This window comes from Sceloporus occidentalis, unplaced genomic scaffold (assembly GCF_023333645.1).
Source record: "Sceloporus occidentalis isolate IW3139 unplaced genomic scaffold, rSceOcc1.0.p SCAF_1, whole genome shotgun sequence".
Lineage (NCBI taxonomy): Eukaryota > Metazoa > Chordata > Lepidosauria > Squamata > Phrynosomatidae > Sceloporus > Sceloporus occidentalis.
In genome coordinates this window covers 54,046,111-54,070,736 of record NW_028316981.1, presented here as the reverse complement: position 1 = coordinate 54,070,736, position 24,626 = coordinate 54,046,111, and the positions used below count along the sequence as shown (strand labels likewise).

General features: G+C 41.1%; 1 protein-coding gene across 1 annotated transcript in view; it reads left to right on the top strand.

Moving 5' to 3' along the window:
* Positions 1–24,626, top strand: part of PLXNA1 (plexin A1) — a 395,300-nt gene that overhangs the window by 51,500 nt on the left and 319,174 nt on the right. Inside the window, exon 2 of the mRNA XM_089521294.1 lies at positions 979–2,318. Coding sequence (XP_089377420.1) covers positions 1,140–2,318 — 1,179 coding nt within the window. The 5' untranslated portion in view covers positions 979–1,139. The remainder of the gene's footprint in view (positions 1–978; positions 2,319–24,626) is intronic.

The window sequence follows — 24,626 nt, the reverse complement described above, 5'->3', positions numbered from 1 at the left end:
CTCTGGTGCCCCCCAGATGTTTTTGACTAGCTTCCATGCTCCTAAGCCATCACAGGTAATGTACATATGCTACTAGTGTTGACATATTAGCTACCATTAAGCATGCATTTTTTTCTAAGTAATTATGCATAGAAATGCACTACATAACCTACCTATAATCTACTGGTAATGCTATTTTAAATATTTTTAGGCAGTCAGTTTTTTTCTTAAAAGCAGTTAAAACTTTATGGGTTTTCTTCAGTTATTATTTGATTTAAAAATTTGGGAAAGAATGTACCGTAAGTATTTTTAACAAAGAAATTTGGGTTATTGCCTTTCTCCATTTCAAAACTGTGAGGTTGGAAAAGCAGAGTGGTGTCAGAGAATCCCCCCCCCCTTTTTTTTTGGCCAGGTATCCGTCCACGCAATGAAAGACCTGTCTTCAAGAAAACACTATAATACATATATCTAGTTTAACACAGCACAGAAACCTAGGAAGACAAATCTTCGGAGCAGAGGTAAAAAATACTAAAGTAGGGGTAATAAAAAAAATCTAATCCCTGTCATTTAAGTTATTTCTAAAGCCATTTCCAGATCTTCAATGCTTCCCTTCTTTTTTGCTGGGTTGAGTATTTTGTTCATATTATGAGTTCATGTTTTCTGAGACTTGTGCCCCATAAAAATACAGATGTTTGGGAGAACCTAAGTTATCTTTCTCTAGCAACAAATGTAAAATAAACAGCCCTCTCTAGATGCAAGAACAATTTAGCAAGTATTTTCTCTTGTGAACACACAAAATGGTCATGGGAACTTAAATAAGAAGAATGTAGAATGATTAGCAAATTCTGTGCAGTAATTCTCTCTAAACAGCTGAACATTTCAGAGAGCTGAACCACCTTCATTCCTGACATGTTTGTAAGTCTGAGCTTCTGTTGTGCTGCTGTGTTCTGAGTGATACAACTGCTTGCCTAACCCTGCTTGTTTTATATTTCCTTTTAGGGCTGAGGAGGATGCCTGCATTCATGATGTCTTGAATGTGGAGACTGGTAGATGAAGAGAAGTTAGTCCACAGACGCCCTTCTCCCTTTGCTTTTGGTTTCCTTCTATTTATTTTTAGTTTAGGTTAATGCACAGCCTTTGCTGGATGTGACTTTTCTGCCATGTGGCTCCTGAGGCTAAAGCGCCATCTGTCAGTCAGCATCTGGACCCTGCTGCTTCTGGGGAGTGCTTGGCTGCCATTGGCAGAATGTACATCCAAGTCTTCTTCTCCCTTTAGGACTTTCCAGGTCACAGACTGGAGTTTGACACATTTGGTGGTCCATAACAAAACTGGGGAAGTGTATGTGGGTGCTGTCAACCGGATCTATAAGCTTGCAAACAATCTGACACTGATGCGCACTCATGTGACAGGGCCAGTGGATGACAATGAAAAGTGTTATCCTCCACCTAGTGTGCAGTCATGCCCACATGGACTAGTCAGCACTAACAATGTCAATAAATTGCTACTGGTGGATTATTCTGGAAACCGGCTGATAGCCTGTGGTAGTGCTTCTCAGGGCATTTGCCAGTTCCTGCGCTTGGATGACCTCTTCAAGTTGGGTGAGCCTCACCACCGCAAGGAGCACTACCTCTCCAGTGTCAATGAGTCAGGAACTATGTCAGGAGTCATAATTGAAGTACAGAATGGGCAAAATAAGCTCTTCATTGGAACACCCATTGATGGCAAGTCTGAATACTTCCCTACTCTGTCCAGCCGTAAGTTGATGGATAGTGAAGAAAATGCAGAGATGTTTGGTTTTGTTTATCAGGATGAGTTTGTTTCCTCTCAACTGAAGATACCATCAGATACACTTTCCAAATTTCCCACATTTGATATCTACTATATCTATAGTTTCAGCAGTGAGCAGTTTGTCTACTATCTGACCTTGCAACTGGACACCCAGCTTACCTCACCTGACTCTACTGGGGAGCAGTTCTTCACTTCCAAAGTGGTTCGCTTATGTGTGGATGACCCCAAATTCTACTCTTATGTGGAATTTCCCATTGGTTGTGTTCGAGATGGCATTGAATACCGTCTAATTCAGGATGCTTACCTCAGTAAGCCTGGGAAGGCACTGGCCAGGCAACTGGGCATCTCAGAGCATGAGGATATCCTATTCACAGTCTTTTCTCAGGGCCAGAAGAACAGGGTGAAGCCACCAAAGGAGTCTGTCCTTTGCCTCTTCACATTGAAAAAGATCAAAGACAAAATCAAGGAGCGTATCCAGTCTTGCTATCGTGGAGAGGGGAAGCTTTCTTTGCCCTGGCTTTTGAACAAGGAACTGGGTTGCATAAACTCGGTAAGTTTTTTCTGTGCATTTCTGTCCTAACTTCTTCTTTTCATGTTTGATAAAATGAAATCCACTATAGTATCTGCTGTGCCCTGTAGCTAGAGCGCTTGCTTAGATATAGGGGACTTAGAGCATTGACTATTCTGTCATGCATTAAGAGGATAAATCCTATTATGAATAAATAGCTGTTTCAAGAACAGAAAGCAGAGAGTGTAAATAAATGATAAGTTCTCATAATAACTGTGACATTTGAGTAGTGAGTTCTACTCCAAGGAATTGTATTTGGACCAATGCTTTTTAGGGACCTAGAAGGATGGTACCAGAGGTGAAGTGGCCAAATTTGGAATTATTATTTAGGGTGGTTAGAACAAAAATAGATTGCTAAGAACTTCAAAAGGAGCTCTCCAAACTAAGCCAATGAACATTAACATGCAAATGAGGTTCAAATTTAATTGAGTGTAAAGTTGTGGATTTTGGGGGTAGGGTAGGTCCTCAATTGACATATATGGTGATGGCATCTCAAGAAGCAGTGACTGATCTAAAAAGAGATTTTAATGTTGTGATAGATAGCTTGATGAAATGTCAATTTAGCATCGGATTGCTGTAAACAAAAGGGCAAATTTCATTATGGGCATAATTAGAAAATTAATTACAAAATGAAATTGACATTGCATTTCCTTTATATACCTGCATCTCTCTCTGTATCTATGAAACAGCCACACTTTGAATGAAGTATATTCTAGTCACTGTTCCCCCCACCCTCCCCCCACCCCCGGCAAAAAAATATGTAAAAGGTGCCTGTAAGTGATTAGGTGGCTGGATCAACTCCTTTATGTAGATAAGTTGCAATATTTTGGTTTTACTTAACCAAAGGTGGGTAAAGGGAACTATGAATATTGTGAGTAGGGAGAGATTCCACCTAAACATTAGGACAAACTTTCTGACAGTAAGGGCTGTTCAACAATGGAACACACTCCCTCAGAGTGTGATGGAGTCTCTTTCCTTGGAGGTCTTTAAACAGAGATTGGATGGCCATCTGTCGGGGATGCTTTGACTGAGAGTTCCTGCATGGCAGGGGTTTGGACTGGATGGCCCTTGTGGTCTCTTCCAACTTTATGAGCCCTGGCGGCGCAGTGGTTAAATGCCTGTACTGCAGCCATTCACTCAAAAGCACAAGGTTGCGAGTTCAAGACCAGCAAAAGGGCCCAAGCTTGACTCAGGCTTGCATCCTTCCGAGGTCACTAAAACGAGTATCCAGACTGTTGGGGGCAAATTAGCTTACTTGCTAATTAGCTTACTTGCTGTTCACCACTATGGTTTTTGGAATAGCGGTATATAAATAAAACAAATTATTAAATTAATTATTATGATTCTATTACTTTCTCCCAGACTTACAGGACTTTAATTTAGGAACATCTACTGAAGCTGAATGGTGAGACATTCCAGACAGATAAGAGGAAGTACTTTTTTTTTACATAGTACAGTTCAGCATTCACAGATTCAACTATCTATGACTTCAGAATATTACACACACACACAACCATTCCAAAAAGCAAACCTTTATTTTGCCATTTTATATAAGGGACACCATTTCATTACTCCATTGTATTAATTGGACTTGAATATTAAACTGTGGAAATCACTGTACAAGATGTAGTGTTATTTGCCAGCTTAGATAGCTTTAAAAGGGGTTGGACAGATTTGTGGAGGATAGAGCAGTCAGTGGCTATGCATCAGGATGGCTCTAGAATCATAGGATTGGGAAGGGAAGAGTGCTAGCACCCATTTCCTGCTTGTAGACTACACATAAGAAACTTATTAGTCACTGTATGAGCAATGTACTGAACTAAAGATTGTCCTTTGAGTTGTTCCAGTGTGGTTCTTAGATACTTATGTTGATGTTTGAAGGTTTGGGCTTAGGGTATTGGATAGAAGTAGTGGATACTGAAGATAAATACTAGACATTTAATATGTTTCTGAGCAGGAAGATTCTGAATGACTCCTGATAGCATTATTTGCTTGTCCAGATATTAGGGTGAAAAGCCGGGAAATACATTACTTCCCAAGCATGCTTGGAGAATCTTTGTATTTTCTGAACAATTTTCCAGAAGGATGGAACAAGTAATGATCAGGGTCAGGGAAACCAGCAGTTTTTCTAGCAGGTGTGCTAGTTGTTTCTTTGAATCTGAATTTACTTCTTGTGAACACCATAACAGTTTGTAGAATGAAGTGGAAAGAGAGCTAGTGATTTTGACCATCCCCTTATCAAAAGATGGCCCTTGCTGCCAATACAGAGGACAGTAGCTGGTTGGGGTGTCCATGTATGAAAGTGGATGATGATGTGAAAAACTATCCAAATTATTATTTGATACTCTTGTGACACTACAAAATGATATGGCATGAGGAGGGAATATTAACCAGCCACATACATAAGCAATGAAGCTCATAGGTTTGTTTTAACAAAAACTGATGGAGAATGCTTCACATCTATACTTGGGAAGTTTCAACAGCTCCTGAGACTATGATTTTTCCTTTTATTCCACACCCAGTTCCAAAGTAGGATATTTTTTAAAAAAAACCTGCTCTAATCCAGTAGTTTAAGGAGAATATGAGCACAAGGGAGCTCCACAGTCAGCTTCATCCTAGCAGTAAGAGGATTCCCTGGTTTATAGGTGTGTAGAAAATGCAACTGGAGTATCAGGCTTTAAGTACAATTACAAGCAAAACATCCCTCCCCCCAACACCACCCCAGGGAAAATGGACCTGAGCCAGAGATATAAGTCTGGCTGTGCTCTTTTTCAACAGAGGGAAATCTGCCTCCCTATCCTGAGGGAAGCCTTTCCCATCGGCTGTTGCTAAGACAAACAGAGGAGCTTTATTGCCCTGCTCCTTTGTGTTAAGTCTGTGGCAAGGCTGGGTGAGGAGCCTGCTTTGTTTTATGAACTATATAGCTGGGTTCCTTTTCAGACAATATAAAATATAAATGGTCACTAGGAAGCTATTTCACCTAGTTGTGATGAGAATAAGAGTGCAATATATAAAAGACTTTTAAAAACTGGAGTGGAATGGGCAGCTTCACAACGCCAAGGTTAACATTTCTAGGACAGATCCCAAGTTGAACAAAATTGACATAGTTTTGTTGGTTATTCACAATTCTCGATTCCGTGAGATATAAGTAATAATGATGCCACAGTTTGAGATAGGGATGGTGTGATTGGAAATCAAGTGTTAGTGGATCTATCATTAGCCTCTCCCCTTTCCCCCTGATCCATTTAAAATTGAACTAAGATTTTTGGATCTGTGGTGGGTCAATAATAGGTCTGCTTTCATTCATTGTCCCCTCTTGTTGAAGTCAGTATGGAGCTATTAAAATGTACTGTAATAATTTTCAAATTCACTTAAAAACATATCTTACTCCAAATGGGATTTCTGATGTTGATGGTAGGAGCACATTGTGGGTGTGCAATCTGGAGTGTTTAGGCTACCTTTCTTCCTTTTGTTAGCTTATTGAATCCTAGAATCAAAGAGCTGGAGGAGACCTCAAATGTTTTTTCATTCAGCTGCTTCCAGTGTAGGAAATCCAATCTTACAACACTATGGCAAGTGACCATCCAGTATCTGCTGAGAGCTACCACATGTGTGCTAGTCCCTTGCCCTTTCAGGCTTATCAAAGGGGGTAGTCAATGCCTCTGTACAACAAGGAAGCATTCCAACTTGCAGAAAGGAGGCAGTTGTGAGGCCTTTGTCCCTGAATTTATCCGTGATGAATATAGTGTCTAACCTACCATTTTTTGACAAGATACTGGAGTGTGTGGTGGCCTTCTGAGGTTCTGGATGAAATGGGTTGTCTAGATCTATTTCAGTCTGGTTTCAGGTCTGGCTAAACAACAGAGACAACACTGGTCACTTTGGTTCCCCACCTATGTGGGGAACTGGATAGGGGGAGTGTGTCCCTGTTGGTTCAGCTGAACCTCTTTTGGTCAAGTGGCTTTTGATACCATCAGCCATGGTATCCTTCTGGGCCACCTCAATGGGATGGGATTTGAAGGTATTGTTTTACAACAGTATCTAATTGTTGACCAATCTTGTCTCCCCCTCCCCCATAAATGTGCATGTTTGGTAGATCAGGAGAGTGCTGTCGATACAACCTTTGAATTTCAACAAGGTCTCTCTTGGTGTTCTTGAGACATGTGGGCTAGCTAGTACTATTGTATTTTTAAATGGATTTGCGGTTAATTAATGGACTGCAGCCAAAGTATACTCCTCCTGTTCCTTGCCATCCTGGAGATAACTGATAAGTGAGGTTCTACAAGGTTTCTGTCCTGTCCTGGTAATATTCAACGCATTGGATTACTTGGATGAAACAGAAGGGGAGGGGTGCTATTAAATTTATAAATGATACCTACAGTAACTGGGAGTGATATTAATACCTTTGAACAATGTTTCCCAAACTTTGGTCCTCCAGGTGCTTGGGACTTCAACTCCCAGAGGCCTTGGCTAGCCTAGTCAACATTAAAGAATTCTGGGAGCTGAAGTCCAAAACATCTGAAAGACCAAAGTTTAGGAAACACTGCCTTAGAAGATAGAACCAGGATTTGAGATGACCTTAACAGATTGGAGAATTGAGCCAATACAAAATGATTTCATCATGGATAAATGCAAAGTTTGGATTACATAGCAGAAATCAGATGCAGAAATATATTTGTAAAAAGCATTGTGGCATTTTAGTAGATCACAAGCTAAGTTTGAGTCAAAAGAGTGATGAAGTGGCAAAAAACCAAGCAAATAAAACAAACTCAATGCAATTCTAGGCTGTATCAGCAGAAATATAGTTTCCGGAATAAGGGAAATACCCCTGCTCCTCCATTTTACTTTAGTGAGATATCACCTCTCCTTTGAAGATTTTTTAAAAAGAAACTGTATGGTTGTTTGTCAGGAATGCTTTACCTCTGCGTTTGGAATCTTTCTTTGGAATGGGGAATGGGTGACTGTTTGGGTACTTTCCAAATCTACAGTTTTGTAAGTCTGTGAAAAGTGGCATAAAAAGATAAAAGTTGCCAGAAAGAGTCTAAGGCAGCCTTAGAATTTATGTGTTAAGACTATCTGTTATAGTTTCTTATATATAGAGTAATATCTGAAATGTGAGCGAGGAAGCAATGCTCTTTCCTTTTTGCTGTCCTGGTGTGGTGACTTTTCTGCCCCGCGATGGATGAATGGATTACAACCCTAGAAGCAGACCTTGGGAAATTAATTTTGGGACTACAACTCCCTTAATCGAGAGGGAGGAGTCTATCGTGAAAAAAACAACTTTTCTTAGCTCTTGTCCTCAAGTTGTCTTCTCTTTACTGTGAGTTGCACTAGTGATTGCCTTCACTTTTATGTGTGTTTATGTTTTGGTAACAGAGTTAGGTAGTTTCATTTCAGTCCATGCTTTTTGGGGTTGGAAGGAAGAGAGTGCTCTTTTGTTGAAAAATTTAGAGGGAAGTATGAAATCAGATTATACCCTTGCTTCCTTTGTCCTCTGTTACACAGCAGAGGCATGGAGCTGTTCTCTGGGAGCAGGTGGTTCATCCGCATCCACCTGGAGTTGCTTGTGCACAGGCATCCATTTGTAATTGTCCCAGGCAACCCCTCCTTCTCCCTCTCCAGGCTCCAAGGGAAACAGCTAACAGCTGCCTGACAAAGTAAAGGGTTTGCTGTCAAGAGTGCTGGGCTCACAAATCTGATTTTGGCTTCAAACTAATTCAATTTTGGTGGGAAATGATGAAATTGTTACACTTCTGCCTGCTGGGTCACATAACTGCTGACTCAGGGGATGGAGAAGCCTTTCTCTGCTCTCTTCTTTCCCCTCCCTTCCTTCTCTCTGTGTTTCTTGGCCAGCGACAATGGTTTGGGAAGCCAAGTGTAGCTCATATCAGCTGCTATTCCCCTGAGGTCTGCCCTGAGCAAAGTAGGCACAGAAGAATGTGAAGCAAGGAATGTGACTACAAATGTAGGAAGGCAGAGAGACAGTAACAGCACCCTGTTGACAGAAGGGTAGACAGCTGTTTTTCTCTACTCACATTCTAATGTTAAAGGAGCTTTCATTGGAGCCTAGTTGCAGAAAGTACTTACTGGAAATGTTGAGCACTAATGAGCCCTGGTGGCCATGAACTCCCTCAGATAGAGTTCCGCCAGCTCCTTGGTTCAGACTTTGCAAGGTCAGAAAGCCTACAGATGGTTATTCCTGATGTACTCCAGATTCTGACTTAGGGCATGATCTGGGCAGGAAGTCTGTGTTGAACTGCTTGTCAGAAAAAGCGAAGAGGAAGTCTTAGTGCATTCCTAGAACTCAGAGTTTTAAAAGTTACTTTTTGGATTACAATTTCTAGGCTTTTCCAGGCAGCATAAACAGCTGGAGGATTCTAGGATATCTAGTCCCAAAAAAGGGGAACATTTCCAAGTTAGCATGTTATCTAGTAAGATGTGCATGATATTATTATTATTATTATTATTATTATTATTATTATTATTATACTTTCACTGCCACTTTCCATGCTGCAGCCACAACAATAATGAACATGGGGGTGAATTATGGCAGAGTGAGGAATTACATGGTCCCGTGTATAAAATATTGCACATTGAATGCTCTGGGAAATACACTATACCTACAACAATAAGATTTCCTTGAAGAGATTGATGTAAAGGCTCTGCTAAGCCAAAGAGAAACAAATGCCCATTTGTTGTGCGGAAGATAATTGTCCCCAAATACCTTTAATCTGGTTTAAGTCAGGAGGGTAGTGGAAAAATTGAAAATGAACTTTGCCCACTTGATTTGAGCCATGTCATGTGGGTTCTTAAAGCTCCTATCCCACCTCCAAAAATTGTTTTACCGATGACAACTGAAACAGTGTGATGCAAGGGTGAGAAATGTGAGCACAAGAATGCAACCTTTGGATTGGATATCATGTCTCAGAGTCAGTGATTCACATAGTAATTTTCTTCTTCATAAAAGAAGTCCTCCTTGGGTACACACATTCACAAGGACAAGACAGTGGGTGAACCTGGCAATTACATTAGAGATATTGCTCACAGCAACTCTCATGATTGTAAGGAGTTACATTAGCAAAGTTTGTCATCACCGGCTCTGGGATAAAGCTTTGCCTGGGTCATCTGTGGGTGGGTTTATTACCACGCAGAAATCATTTCCCTTAAAAGCTCTTCTACAGCTCACAATATAAAACAAGACTGTGCACATGCAGAGGATATGCTGTTATTTTCAATCCAGGTGTTGGGCACAGATTTTTCTTTAGACACAGTTAAGCAAGCATCCTTAAAAATGGGGTTTAGAGTTCTCAGGAACTTCTGGTAACCACATCTAAGTTCTAGAACACTGGAACATGAGCTGCATAGCTGCTGAACATGTCTGACATAGTTTTGAAAAGTTGTCTTTTTGGGACCAAAACTTCCAAACTTCTACAGCCAACATGGCTAATGACATACTAGCTGGAACATTTGAGGATTTGCAGTCCAAAAAAGTAATGTTTCTGAGCTTTGGTCTTTGAGCAAGCTTTATGACAGTGCTTCTTAAGCTATCTGATATGGGGAATTGGCAAAGATTTTTCCCCAGTTTGTCAGGGACTGGCACCATACTTGTTCCCATTAACTACAACTTATTTCTTTTCTGGCAACTTGACTGTGGGCTGGCAGGTAATTGCTCATAGACTGGTACCAGTCCACAAACCAACACTTTGAGTAGTATGGATCTGTAGTTTATACAGTATATTTTCATATATTGTTTTTCCCCCAGTCTCTCTCTTTGTCCCTATTCTCTGATCTTTTTAACTTCTGACAAGGCCAAATACTTTCTTCCCTTAAGCATTTGGTATTAATAACAAGAACAAGGATTATATGGTTCTCTTTTCATCAGGATGCTGGAGCTTCTCTGGGTTTTCCCACAGTCCCCTGGAGCCTTAAAATTACCACAAAAGGGGAGTTTTTGCACAGCTGTGGGTCGTATTAATAACTTGGGCAAAAATAACGAAGGGCCATTGATGATAAGGCAGTATGATAGGTACAGCCAACATTATAAATCAATTTAAAATTCTTAAAAAAAAAAAAACAGACCATGTTGTTTTTCCCTAGTGATCTCCAAAGATGCTTGTAATTGTTGACCCAATTCTGAATTGAGCTGAGGGGATCTCACCCATCACTAATTGCCACAGCTGGAAAAAGTGCTGTACAGATCTCTTTGCATGCTACTGGCCAGATCTTTGATAACTAGATTCACACATTACATTTATCCCTGCATAGACATGCTTGAAAGAGGTTGAAACTTCTTGCATTGAGAGAAGACATAGAGTAGATTGCCACTATTGCCCATAGTGCTGCTATTCCACTTTAGCTGCTCTGGCTGCCTCTTGTTGCATTCTGAGGCTTGTAGTTCAGTGAGGCCCAACAGCTCTCTGGGTGAGAGCCCCTCCTTAAACTGCAAATGCAACAGGAGGCAGCCAGAGCAGTAAAAGTGGAATAGTAGCACTACAAGAGTGTAGTCTGGTAATCTTTGTTGTGTGAACCAGAAGCACCCAGCAATGGTCTGTTTGTATACTTCAGAATTCTTAGAATATAATCTTTTTTATGTGCTGTGCTAGTGGTTGCCCAAGCAGGGTTGCACTGCCATACAGAGGAGAGGCAGATAAAATATGTTGGACCTGAGCAGTCTTATTGCCCCAGTATTTTACTTTCTTCATGGCCATTGTGCCCTCAACAACTATCCCAGTATGGCTGCTGTCGCCGCCATCTACACTAGGATAGTTGTGCTGGTATATGATTCAAACAGGATTTTGACCTTATTGCTCTGGTCTTGTGAAGCAAACTTGATTTGTTCAGAATTGCTTTGGAACTAGGAGAGATTGTCAGACTTGGCTGGGAGCTCAGGAGATGTTTTTCAGTTCCTCCCCAGTGCCGAGGAACTGAACATACTTGGCTGGCAAATTCATTCCAGCTTGTTTGTTTTTTTTCCTTCCCTGGCTTTGAACCAGGAATCTATCAGACTGAAAATGTGACCTGGGCTGGGATGCTCTACTGAACACTATAAGCCATTGCTTTGCAGTTTCTCCTGTCTTCTTGCTGTTCCATTTGTAGATTCTGGTTAAAGCCAGCACCTGTTTTAGAGGGTAAAAATGATGGCCAAGTTTACTTGGCCTTTTGCTGAGTTTACATACACAAGTAAGGCATAATAGCTTGACTCAAATAAATGGGAACTCCAGTGGGAACTTATGCTGATTTTCCTAATAGTTCTTTTCAGTGCTGGAAAAGAAACTGTATCCTCTTGGCATTATTTTGCACAAAGCAATCTGTGTTACCAGTTCTTTTGGTTCATGGCTATTCTGGCAGGTGAGGTTGTATATTTGGTTCAATTACCTTGTCCTAGGATTCTGGCACACTGTTCATCAGATTCTTTCTCTCATTTATTTCCATGTATGGACCTTGACTAACAATTTATGAATCTGAATTTTTCAAAGAACTGATAGTTTGAGAAACTAAAGGCATCAAAGCAATTGATTGTATCTGTGTCCTGGTCAAAGTTTGTAAAAAGGTACTTTTTTGGGATGACAACTTCAAGAATCTCCCAGCTGGTATGGATGGCTATGTTGACTGGAAATTTCCCAAGTGTAGGTCGTGCTCCAGAATACTTGACTGTTCTTACTTTTTGCAACTGTCATAAATATGGTCTGCACTAAAACTTGTACCAAAGTGTATTGTCAAAAGTACCTCCATCTTTGACGCAGTCCTTTAATATTCTTATTTTTGGCTTTTAGTACATTACAGAAATAGATATCAAGTGCCAATATGGTGTAGTGGATTGAGTGTTGGACTATGACTCAAGGAGATGAGTGTTCAGATCCCCCCTCAGTCATGGAAAGGGCAAGTCTGTCAACTTCAGAGAAGGCAATGGAAAACCTCCTATGAATAAATCTTGCCAAGAAAACTTGAAGTTAACTTGAAGACATATAACAACAACAATATAAATATAGGGCAGGATTTGGTCACAAGGAGATGCCGAAGTTGAGGATGAATGCTGAACACCTATATACAGTCAGCCCTCTGTATCCACGGATTGAACCATCCATGCCTTGAAAATATATATATATATATATATATATATATATATATATATATATATCAAAGGAAACCTTGATTTTCCCATTTTATATAAGGAACATCACCTGGAGCCAAACCCTCAGATATCAAGGGACCACTGTACTTTTATCTTGAATTAAGCTCTATTCTGCTGAAAGGAACTTACTTCTGAGTAGAAAAATCTAAGATTGTTATAAGGCCATTAGATTTCAAGTTAAGGTTCTTTCCTGACAGCTACTAACAATCTAAGTCTAGCATAACATTTATAGTTAAATGAAGCAAGGGCGTTCACAGAGTTCTCCTTTCTGTAGAAGATGTCAGGAAGCCCTGAAATGAATGGCCTTAAGGGACAGCTGAATTACTAGCCACTTAATAAAGTTAAAGAAATGAATATTGTCTTTCCTGTCTACTCCTTCATTGCCCTCATAAGTAGGCTTGAAGTAAAGTAATGAATCAAAGAGACATCCATGTTTCACCCTGGCAAAGTGCTTTCTCAATCTGTATGTGAACTCTCTGTCCAGTTGATTGGGACTTTTATTGACGTTTTGGACATTTGTCAGTGTGTGCGAGAACTACATACTTTTTTTCTGTGTTCAGGTTGTGAACACAGTTGTTCACATACTCCTCGTATTTTAAGAAAAATTAATGTAACCTCTTTAATTTTGACCATACGGCAATTAGAAATTTAGCAGTTTCCTCCACATTTGACAGAGGAGTAGTATTGTGTATTAATTAAAAATTAAAGATAATTTAAAATTGTGTCAAATTACATTTGGATTCTCAAAAGTTTTTGAAGAAATAGCATATTCATGTTTCATGGCAGGCATAATTAGAAAGAGGGATTTTTTCCTGTATGAAAGGGAAAGCTTGAACTATTTTGTGAGTGGCATAAATATTTAGACTAAAATATTTTAGTAAATCTTTTCAAAAATTACTGCCTATGCGAGTTGCCCTTGCTATACAGTCAAAAGGTGTTTCAACTTATCAGTTAATTTCAAAATAAATACATCCTGATATATTGATATCTCAAAATATATCTTGCACATTTTATTGTCACATCTCAACACACACACCCTCTGATATTATCATTTTCAGATCCTCTGTGTTTAATATTTGTTTGGAAATTTGTGTGATACTTTTGTTCCCAAGAAATGGCCAAAGTGCACACCAGGGGTGCCATGTTTAAATTGCATTACATTATGTGTATTGAGCAATCCTAAAGCCAATGCAACCAAGAGAAAAATGTTTTAGTATTCCTGCTTCCCATCAGGCTATAGCTCAGAGACAAAGAATATACAGGCAGCCAATCCCAGATACAATCAATTGTGCTTTCAGCTAAAGGATTTCAGGAAGGAGGTGGTGGGCAAGATCCTGGAAAGCTATTGCCAGTTAAAATAGACAGAATTGGGTGGATAGCGTGCTAGCTCACATTGTGTGTCAATTCCCCAAAGGATGAATGATTTAAAGCAAGTTCCATGCTATGGACAAAATGGTAAGAAAGACAGAAAGCAAGTGAGATTATTCTGCTACCCACACACCATTTAGAAAGTAACTACCACTATTGAAAGATTTAGTATGCACCAGTGTCCTGTGCTCCAGTCAGTGAGTGACACGAGTGGAATCAGTTGGCTGGAGTGCCAGAGATGTTGAGTCATTAGTGCAGCCCAGGTCAGTCACAGGTTATCCAGTAAGATGAAGGGAGAAACAAGAGGGTGGTCATCAGCCTGTCCAGAAGTTGTTACAGCAAGTCAGTAATTTAAATCAGGGTTGCCAGCCTGGGGTGCTTGTAACCCAAGGGGGTGTAAAATGGAATTTCAGGTGGTGCAACAGAGATTGGCTAATGCCCTTGAGTCACAAATCATCATTCAGCAATTCACAGGTAGACTTTGGATCACAGTCAGCAGGAAAGTTCCATGTTTTGACAAAATCATGAATGAGAAGCAGGAACAAAGAAATAATTGCATTTTATGTTCACAACTGGGGTTGATTTTATTGTTTACCTTTTTTTCTGAATAAATAAGAATCTAATTGTTCAATTTAGATTTGCCTTTTATGTGCTGAGTAAAAAGCTTATTTTTTAAAGTTCAATTTGTTCACCTGCAGTATTGTATGTGGTTCCATTTGTGGTTCAAAAATTAGAAAGTAAACTTCTTCATCTTCAAATGTGATATTAGTTTTGCAGGGCATGCCAACGTTAATCAAATATTTCCTAGGGGTGTAGGGCATAAAAAAAGGTTGAGAGCCACTGGTCTAGATAAATAAAGCTAGCAAGAAGTAAAACAGTCAGCAATTGTAGCCATCCAAGGTCAAGAAAACACTAATGCTGAAGAATATTGCCAGTCACCAAGACAGAACAATTGCAAGGAACAAAGACGCTAGGGAGCTGCCAGGAGATTTCTAGGTAGTTGTGTCAAGACAGCAGATGTTTAATTAGTCAGCACCTCCTATTTAACAGCCACTGGGATCTGCATAGTCTCTCCTTATCTTTTCAACAATCTGCAGAGGATGGCAGTGCGTTCTCAGTGTCTGCCACCTCCTTTCTAGAGAGTAGTCCTCCCCCCTCCCCATTGTATCAGCTGCCAGCTCTTCAAACTTACAGAGGCCACTGTCATCAGAAGTTGTAAGTTTCTGGAAATCTGACTTCAGTGTGTTTGAATCTTCAGACCCCAGAGGGTAAGTTATGACACCAGGATACCCAGTCAGAAAATAGGGAGACAAGAACAAAACCAGAACCAGTAATGCAACTGTCAAGTGACTGTTGCACGAGGATAAAGAATACTACTGTAATAGTAAATGCAGAGAAATAGAAGACAACAACTAAAAAGGAAGAAGGCATCTTTCACAAGATACGGGAACTCAAAGGAAAGTTCAAACCAAGGGTAGGGATGCTCTACTATCAGAGGAGGAACATACTACAAGCTCAAGAAGAAACAAAAAAGTGATGGAAGCAATACATCAAAGAGTTATAGAAAAGAAATTCAAAAGATTGACATATAGAATGAAGAACCATACGAAGATGAACCTCAAACTCTAGAGAATGAGGTGGAAGCTGCAATAAGAGAAATTGGGAAGAGTAAATCACCAGAAACAGATGACTTTCCAATTGAATTGCTACAGCCCATACAGACAGAATTAGTTGTAATGTTAACTAAAATATGCCAAAAATATGGGGGGGGGGGGGGAAACAGTGGTCAACAGATTGGAAACAATCAATATACATTTCCATCCCACCAAAAAGGAGGCACAGAAGACTGCAGCAATTATAGGACCATAGCATTAATTTTCTATGCAAGTGAAATTATGCTCAAAATTCTGCAGAATAGACTCCAATCATACATGGAGAGAGAAATCCCAGAGGTGCAAGCAGAGTTTAGGAAAGGAAGAAGCACTAGGGAGCACGTTGCAAACATACAATGGTTAATGGAGCACACCAAGGAATTTCAGAAGAAAATCAGCATGTGCTTTATAGATTATAGCAATGTGTTCGACTGCATTACTGCCATCCGCCGGCCTGAGAGGGAGTTTCACCAGGCAGGTCCAGCTCCATCAGGGCTAGCCTGGAAGAAGGAAGAGCCCTCCCTCCAATCCATCTGCCTTGGTCCAGGCCTCAGAGGGAGAGAAGAACCACTGGACCTCATCCCCTTTTCCTCCACCATTCCCTTCTCCTTTTGTTTCGTGTCTTTTAGATTGTAAGCCTGAGGGCAGGGAACTGTCTGATTAAAAACAATAATTGTAAGCTGCTCTGAGAGCCATTAGGGCTGAAGGGCGGGATATAAATACCTAAATATTCTAAAATAATAAAAATATTCTACGAAAAGCTTTGGACCACTTGTGACGAACTGACTTACAAACCAGCCAATCAGAAGCCAGAGATCCACTAGCCAATCAGGTGCTGGCTGAGGAGTTTGAACATTCAGTTTGGCAGTTGGGTTGCGTCAGTTAGGGTTTGGGATCCTGAGGGATGAATTCAGTGTAGCCAGACTCAGAAAGAGGGGTTTGGGTTACATAATTTCTTGAGTGATAGTATAGCCTGTGTGGCTGAGTTATTATTAGAAAGTTAAAACCAGACTTATATATATATATATATGTGTGTGTGTGTGTGTAACAAAAGAAGACATAGTAACAACTTTATGTCAAAGTTACCTTTGCCTTTTCTGTGTTGAAATAAACTTTTATTCTTGTTTAACTATCCACTTGGCCTTTGATTTAACGTCCATCCACGCTACTGACCTTTAAAAACCTGAAGGGGTGTTGGGTCACAAAGAAGGAAATAATTGTGAGGTGGTGGGGAAACGTTACACCGCTCTTAAAGAAATTGAAGTGTCATTACATTTGATAGTCTTGATTTAAAAAAATCTGTATTCAGGACAAGAAGCTGCTGTTAGAATAGAATGTGGAGAAACAGAATAGTTCCCAGGCAAAGTGGTCAGGCAAGGTGCATTCTATCACCCTACTTGTTAAACTTGTATGTGGAAAATATCATACAAAGAGCCTGTTTAGACTTAGAAGGAGGGGGAGTGAAGATAAGAAGAAGGAACTTCAATAATTTAAGATATGCGGATGACACCAAACTACTGGTGGAAAACATCGCAGACTTGGAAGAATTACAAAGGAACATCAAAGTTGAAAGTGCAAAAGCAGGCTTAATGCTGAACATAAAGAAAACAAAAATAATGACCATGGAATAAATACACAAATTCTACCTAGATAATGAGGAAATTGAACTAGTTAAAGATTTCCCATACTTTGGATCAAACACTGATCAGAATGGAGACTGCAGTGAAGAAATAATAAGACTAGGAATGGGAAAGATAGCCATGATAGAACTAGACAAGATCCTAAAGTGTAAAGATACTCAACTGAGCACCAAATGTTGGACTCCTCCAAGCCATTGTATTCCCCATCACCAAGTATGGATCTGAGAACTGGACAGTGAGAAAAGTGGATAAGAAGAAAATAAACTCATTTGAGATGTGATGCTTAAGAAGAATGCTGAGAATACCGTGGGCAGGCAAACAAACAAACAAACAAACAAATAGAACAGATTAAGCCTGAACTCTCTCTGGAAGTCAAGATGACAACTGAGGCTGTCCTATTTTGGCCACATCATGAGAAGGCTTGAGTCATTGGAAAAGACAGTAATGTTAGGAAAGGTACAATGTAGTAGAAAAAGAAGGCTTCACACCAGATGAATAAACTCAATCTGGTTTAACTAGTTGTAAGTTTGAATTTGCTGCCTTGGATCCCATCTCAAGAGAAAGGTGGGGCATAAATTCAATCAGTCAATCAATCAATGCCATGATAGCTTTATTATTGGCAGAGGTGTAAAGGCACATGTTAACCTGAAAGCTAGATGAGTGCTTCAACCAAGCAGTGTGGATGTCAGTGGCCTTCTGTACAATTTTCAGGAAGGAATTATCTGCCCTTCATGATGTGGCTGATTATTACTGGCCAGTGTGAGAGCTTATATTGTAGCCAGTACCTTTCTGCCTTCCAGGGGTTTGGGGAAAGCTCGTCACTCTTTTCTTCCCATGAAAGAGTCCAGTGGGATCTGGCCCCTTATTCGTATGACACCTGCCTGTTCCTCCCTAAAAAGTTATTTTGCTGCTAAGAAGCTAATTGGTGGCATAATTATTTACTGAGGTGGTGTAGCATGGCAGGCAGGAGGCAGGCACTCTTTTGGAATGCAGCTGTATTTGTCACTTTCCAGAGAGTTTGTTGAGACAAAGCAGAGAAGAGTAAACACCATAAACATTGATGGTCTTGCATATTCAGCAGCAGATGAGGTGGAGGAAGTTGCAAACTGGAGTGTGGCGAGTACTCTGAAACAAAGATTGTATTGTAGCCCCTCTGGGGAGTTGAAGGTAACTCCTCCTGCTGCTACCACGCTATACATTTCAAGAGCTGAAGGAATGAAGACATAATGTATAGTCCTTTAAGGGCAGCGGGTCAGTTGGCTGAGGTTAAAGGTGAATGGGATGATGATGGAGGTGTCTTATTCAAAAGTGTTTTGTCTCTTAATACAGCAGTTGACATTGCTGAACTTTCAAATCTCATGGTGCATGTTGGCTGAATACCACCTCTAGATATAAATAAATCTTGATTCCTCCCAGGGCATAGTTTTTTCCAAATTTAATAGGTCATATGGTTCACACTGAAATACAGTTCCTACATTAAATGAAACAGAACAATTAGATAAAATTCCTACAATATCATGCAAGGTTTTAGAAGATCTGCATGGCAGTTTGTATACTGCTTTGGCTATGATATATTTTTAACCATTCATTTTGACATATTTTAAAATTTGGCTCTCAGGTAAAATGGCCTCCTTCTGTCAATGCTGTGAATTATTCCTTAGGCCCAATTATTTGCTGCTTCCTCATGACAAACATCTCTTAAAATGAGCTATGGGATTCAAAAACAGCTGAACAAGCAAAAGGGTTTGCAGCTGTGAATTGGTTTGTTAGGCCTGGGCTCCCTCAGCTTCCTGCTCTTTCAGTCCCCCCCCCCCCCCTTTCACCCTTTCATACAATATGTGGAAAGTCTGAGGTTGGTTATTTTTGCCTGCAATGGTGCAGGACTTATGAGTGACTGCTGCAGTTCTAGGGTTCCCTGCTGGGGCCCTTTAACTGCACAACTTGAGAGGCATTGTTCTGGGCAGGTCTCTAGGAAAATGGTCAGGGATTTGGGTCTGAAAAAGTACAGATGGCTAGATGATTAGAAAGGCATCCTAGTTGGATACAAATAGGATATCAAAACAAATTGATCTTTTGCTCAGTGTTCATCCTTGACCTAAAGTTATTTATATTAGCCCAAAATTTTTGTTTGCTGCTAATCTTTTTCAACTGTTGTGCTGAAAAATTCAAGCTAGTGCTACCAAACTGGACAGATATACAGTTGCAAGATTTAACAGACAGAAATTGTATTTTTGTGTGCTATTTTGGGAATATTACAGTAAGGCTTTCAGAGCATTTCATTTTAGCACCAAGGAGCCGATGTACTCAAAAGTTTTTGTGAATACTTTTTGGGAAACTTTTAATGTTTTGATTATGAACCTGGTGCTGTTACGGCTTGATCATTTAAACAATGAGATCTCATTTAACGCCTGCTCCCTGTTATGTGTTGCTCTGAGCTGCTTACTGTCTGATGTCTCAGCTGTACATAGAAAATGGAAGGTTGAAGGATGAGAAGGGGGAAAGCCACTTTCCGTAGTGTCCTTGTTATTGTTTGGGTCTCGTATGCAATGGTTCGCTTCAGGCAAAGGTTTACACAAGCAGGCGGCAGTCACGCAAGCTTCAGTAACAAGGATCTATTTGAAAGCTATGTGTCAGACTTAAACTATCTGGAAAATTTCTGTCAGATATAAAATCCTGCTTCAGTTGCCTCTCAAATCCTGCCTAGATGGTACTTCTAGTATAGTGTAATGAGAGTTACTGTGAAAAATATGGGTGTGAGGAATTTGTTGAGAAATTCCACAAGACTGAATTCACATATTATTTTCAAAATAATTTCTGGGCCCGTAACAATATTTCACTAAAAATTAGGTGTCAGATAGTGCCCACTCCCTTCAGTTCAGCAAACCAGTCTTCTGTGAGTTAGCAGCAAAACTTTTATTCAGCACCCAAAACAAAGTTAGGAGCTTGACTTCTACATACAGAACTATCAGAACTATGCCCATTGCAGGCATATAGAAAGCAATACACCCTTCAAGGGTTCTGAAGGCTTTTCTTTCATTTGCCCATTTCTCAAAGTATTCATTCATCTACTCTTGCCCACTTGCACCCTCTTTTTTCCAACCCCTGCCATTCCTTCTTGCAACACTGACCTTGGCACTAGTGAGTGCTCTCTCTCTCCCTCTCTCCCTGTGTATATATATAAACTGTATTGTGTTATATGAATATCAGATGACATTTCTTGAACATAACCATAATAATGAACAACAATCTTAATAACAATACCATATCCAGTAATAAAAACTTCGTATAACACTGTAAGAGAAAGTCGGCGATAGCATTTCATAGCAGGACCTTAACTGATCAGATCCTTACATCAGGGATCCTAAATTTCTGGATCCATAATGGATTCCAGTCTTCTGTTTTGTTTTTTTGTTGTTATTTTTTTTGACTCAGAGACAGTTCCCAACAAGTTTGATGGACTAACTATCTAGAAAGTATACACAGGATTGTGGCCAATTGAACCTGGAGAGCAAGTGGATAAAAATTAGAGGTCTGTGTGGGTTTTGGCCTATGCAATATGGATTGGGCTTGACCACATGGGAAAGATGCGGGACAGGGGAAAGGCTGGTACTAAAAGCTGACAATGGAGTGCGGATGGTGAATTTTAGTCCACATTAAATTGTATTGTTATTTCTCAAAGCAAACAAATTAATCATTCTAAAGAGTTTTTTTTTTAAAAAACACATAAATGGGTGTGCATGCAAATACATATTTTTCTAGGTGTTATTAGATGTGATAACCAGTTAGAGTTTCACCTCTTTGCTGAGGTTGCTTACTTCAAATACCAAATACCAAATACAAAATAACATTAAATACACGATACCATTAAATACACACAACACCTCCCCCCCCCAAAGTCTCCAATGGGACGTACCTTGTGGATTTAGCTCTGTCCCCTGGAAACTTGGTTAGCCCCTATGTGAAACTCACAGCCCTCTTTCGAGAGTGATTTTATTTTAGCTTTGTCTGTTTAGAGTGTGTAGCCTGCTGCTGTAGGTTGCTGGAAACTGTTGCTCTTTGGTTACCAGAGTACTGTATCTTGTCAGAATTAGCAGATGAGGCATTTGGGTGCGTGCCTGCTGGCCCTTGCCCCGCCAAAAGACCTTGTGGGTATCTGAGCTCATACACTGCTGGTTACAACATTGAAGTTCTTCAGTTATTTCTCTCTCTGTTCTCCCTCTCTGTTTTCTTTGCATCCCTTGGACCCTGAAGTTCATGGTCAGAGATTGCTGGACCAGATGTTGTCATGGCAACAGCTCCTTTCCTGCTGAGGTGGAAGATAGGAACAGATTTCACGGTTCAAAGCATTTCCCCGTTCCTGACCTAGCCCTCCCTCTTTCCTTGTGGTGTTTTCTGCACATCTCCCTGTCATACTCTCTTAGTACCAAGCGCCAGTTCTGCCTTAGAGGCTTTAGGGAGAATGCACACAGCATGTTATGCATAGACAGTTTGTGGTGCTTTCTCTCGCTTCCCTCGCTGTGTCATGAAATGTGGGAGATGTGGTATTCGGAGCATTTTTGGACTCAAGCTGGGGTATTTCACCAGATCAGTCAGGCTCTCTTACAGAGAGAGGAACCGCTGGATGGTGTGTAAGGAAAAGCCAACCAGGAAGAATAAGGAAGAAGCTCTCCAGACCCTAATCTGCTCTGGGTTGGCTTTCCTCTTAAAAAGTGAAAATGTTGTAAGACTTCAGTTTTGGAGATTGAGAACATCCACCCCTTCCCCAAACATGTTTGTACTTTGACCTAAAAGCAGTGAGTTTGGGTTGCTTGGTCCACTTGGACTTTGTTTCCTTTGTTCAAATATCTATGAAAACAGTTGCTTTAGGCTGGTATCCAAATAACAAGAAGGAAGCAGGTAGAGTTTAAAAAGTTACCTGGCAAAAGGTAGCTACATTTATAATTCCAAGACTGTTAAATAATTCATTGCCATTAAAAAATCTCAAATTTTTAAAATGTCTGTTTTCCTATTCCTCAAAAGTAACCAAAACAGTGCTTTGTTTTAATTAGTTAAAACAAAATGTAGTTTCAGTGCTATATGTTATTTAGGTATTATATAAAACACACTCTCACTTTGTCATCACTTCAAAATTCACAGTAGAACAGACTGCACCATAAAAGCCATGGGTGGGCAACTGTGTAAGACTTGGGGACCACATTATTCCACTAGGAGGCCTGCTTTGGTGGGCCACACCTGCTCTTGCCCCCCAAAAGTCCCCAAATGCATCTAGGGAGGATTTTCACCATGTTTGGGGTTTCAAAAAAGACCTCTCCTGGGCAAAATGTGGAGGAAATGCACCCTATGTCCTCAGTGGATGGTTTTGAGCAGGGGTAGGCAACCTTTTTGAGCCAGGGGCCAGGTTGCTGTCCCTCAGACAAGTCGGGGGGCCGAAGCCGGGGGTGTGGAGCTTCCACCCTCCGGGGCGGGGCTGCATGCCGAGGGTGGAGCTTCCACCCTCTGGGGGCGGAGCCGCACACCGGGGGCGGAGCTTCCACCGAAGCCCCGCAGGGAGGAGGAGGCGTGTGCCCGCCCTCTCCTCCTCGGTCCCTTTCTGGCCTAACACCCCCAACCTGCATTCCAAAACACACACAACAGCACATTTGTGCATTTCGCATGGCTTTACTTAACGTGGCCTCTTGCATATTTCAGAGGCTTATTCCATAACCAAACCCCTTGGGTTTAACACTTAGCATGGTTTAACATGGCTATGCATATTGAACATGTCAAGGTGGTTCCACCGTTCTTGCACCAAGTGTACTTCTCAGAAGTGTGTACTTGGTCAAGGGACTTTGGTTTTTCTTCACTGCGCATGAGTTTGTAAAAATCACAAGAATTTACATTGGCCTTGCCTCAGAGGCTTGCTGATATCAATATCACCAATAAAGAACAAAAACACACAGAAAAGGCACTTTGGAAAGTCACACTCTCTCGGCTTCAGAAACAGTGCCTGCATGCCTCTCAAGCTGAGTCATATCTTCATCATCACACTATCATTGTCAAGAAGAAGAGGAAGAAGAGGAGGAGGAGAGGAGGAAGAAGAGGAAGAAGAAGAGGAGGAGGTAGAAGAGCAGAAGAAGAGGAGGAGGAGGAGGAGGAAGAGGGGGAAAAGGAAGAGGAAGAAGAGGAAGTAGAGAGGAAGAAGAAGGGAAGGAAGGAAAGAAGAACAGGAGGAGGAGGAAGAAGGGGAGGAAGAAGAAGAGGAGGAGAAAGAAGAGGCAAGGCTTTTTTTCTCCTGCCTGGTCTCCGATGCTTGCATTGGGGGCCAGGCAGGAGCCCTCGCCCAGGTAAGGCGCTTTTTCTCCTGCCTGGTCTTCAATGCTTGCATCAGGGGCCAGGCAGGAGTCCTCGCCAAGGCAAGGCTTCCTTCTCTGCCTGGTCTCCGTCCCTGGAGGCGGTTCCAGGCAGGGAAAGAGCCCTCGCCAAAGCAAGGCCCCGCACAGCCTGGGGGCGGAGCGGAGGAGGCAGAGGAGAAGGAGGTGGGCGGTGCTGGAGGCGGGGAGGGCGGCGCAGGGCTTCCCCCTTTGTCTCCTCTGCCCCAGGCTGCGCGGCCCTTCTCTTCCTCCTCCGCACAGTGGAGGAGGAGGAGGGCAGCGCGGCCTGGGGCAGAGGAGGAGGAGGAGGCGGCGGCGGCAGGACCGGGCTGGGGCCGGTCCTGCTGCCTCCGCGGGCCGCATCAGGCCCGCGGGCCGGGGGTTGCCGACCCCTGGTTTTGAGCATTTTGAGGCAAAAACATTGCTTTGGAAAGTTTTTACAAATATTGTTTTTGGTCGCTGGGGACCCAGGGGGCTTCCAAATGTGGTATAAATTCCCTTCTGACTCCCTAGGGTGCATTTGGGGGCTGCCTGGTGCAATCAATCAATCAATCAATCAATCAATCAATCAATCAATCAATCAGTCCCTAGCTTCACAAAATGGCCCCGGGGGCTGCATTTGGACTGTGGGCCACACTTTGCCCACATCTGGTATAAGCCAGCACTTCAATCAATAAGTCACATTCCTCCATCATTTAATGGGGCTAGACGTTATAATGATACAAGCAGCAAGTTACCACAAAAGAAGTGAAGATAAGTAATAGAAATTACTTATTACAAAAAACATATAACTAACTAATTGTTTGTGACTAGCTATTGCAAAGCTCATCAGGGGTGAGACTGGAATTTTAAGACTGGAATTCCAGTTTACCACTACCCAGTTTCTTAGTGAACAGCACAAACAATTGTTAAGTTTGTACTTACAAAATCAGTTTTCCCAGAAACAATATCACATTATGTTGAAGACTGTGCATATTGAAATTCAATTTTGATGTATCAGAAATTGCGCAAAAATAAATCACATTTTGAGCATAGAAAACTGTATTCTGTGTCATACATTAATTCCATTGAAAATACAGATTTTTCTGGATTTTTTTTTTCTTTGACATGTCATACTCTTCTAAACCTAACCTCATCTTTTTCTGTCT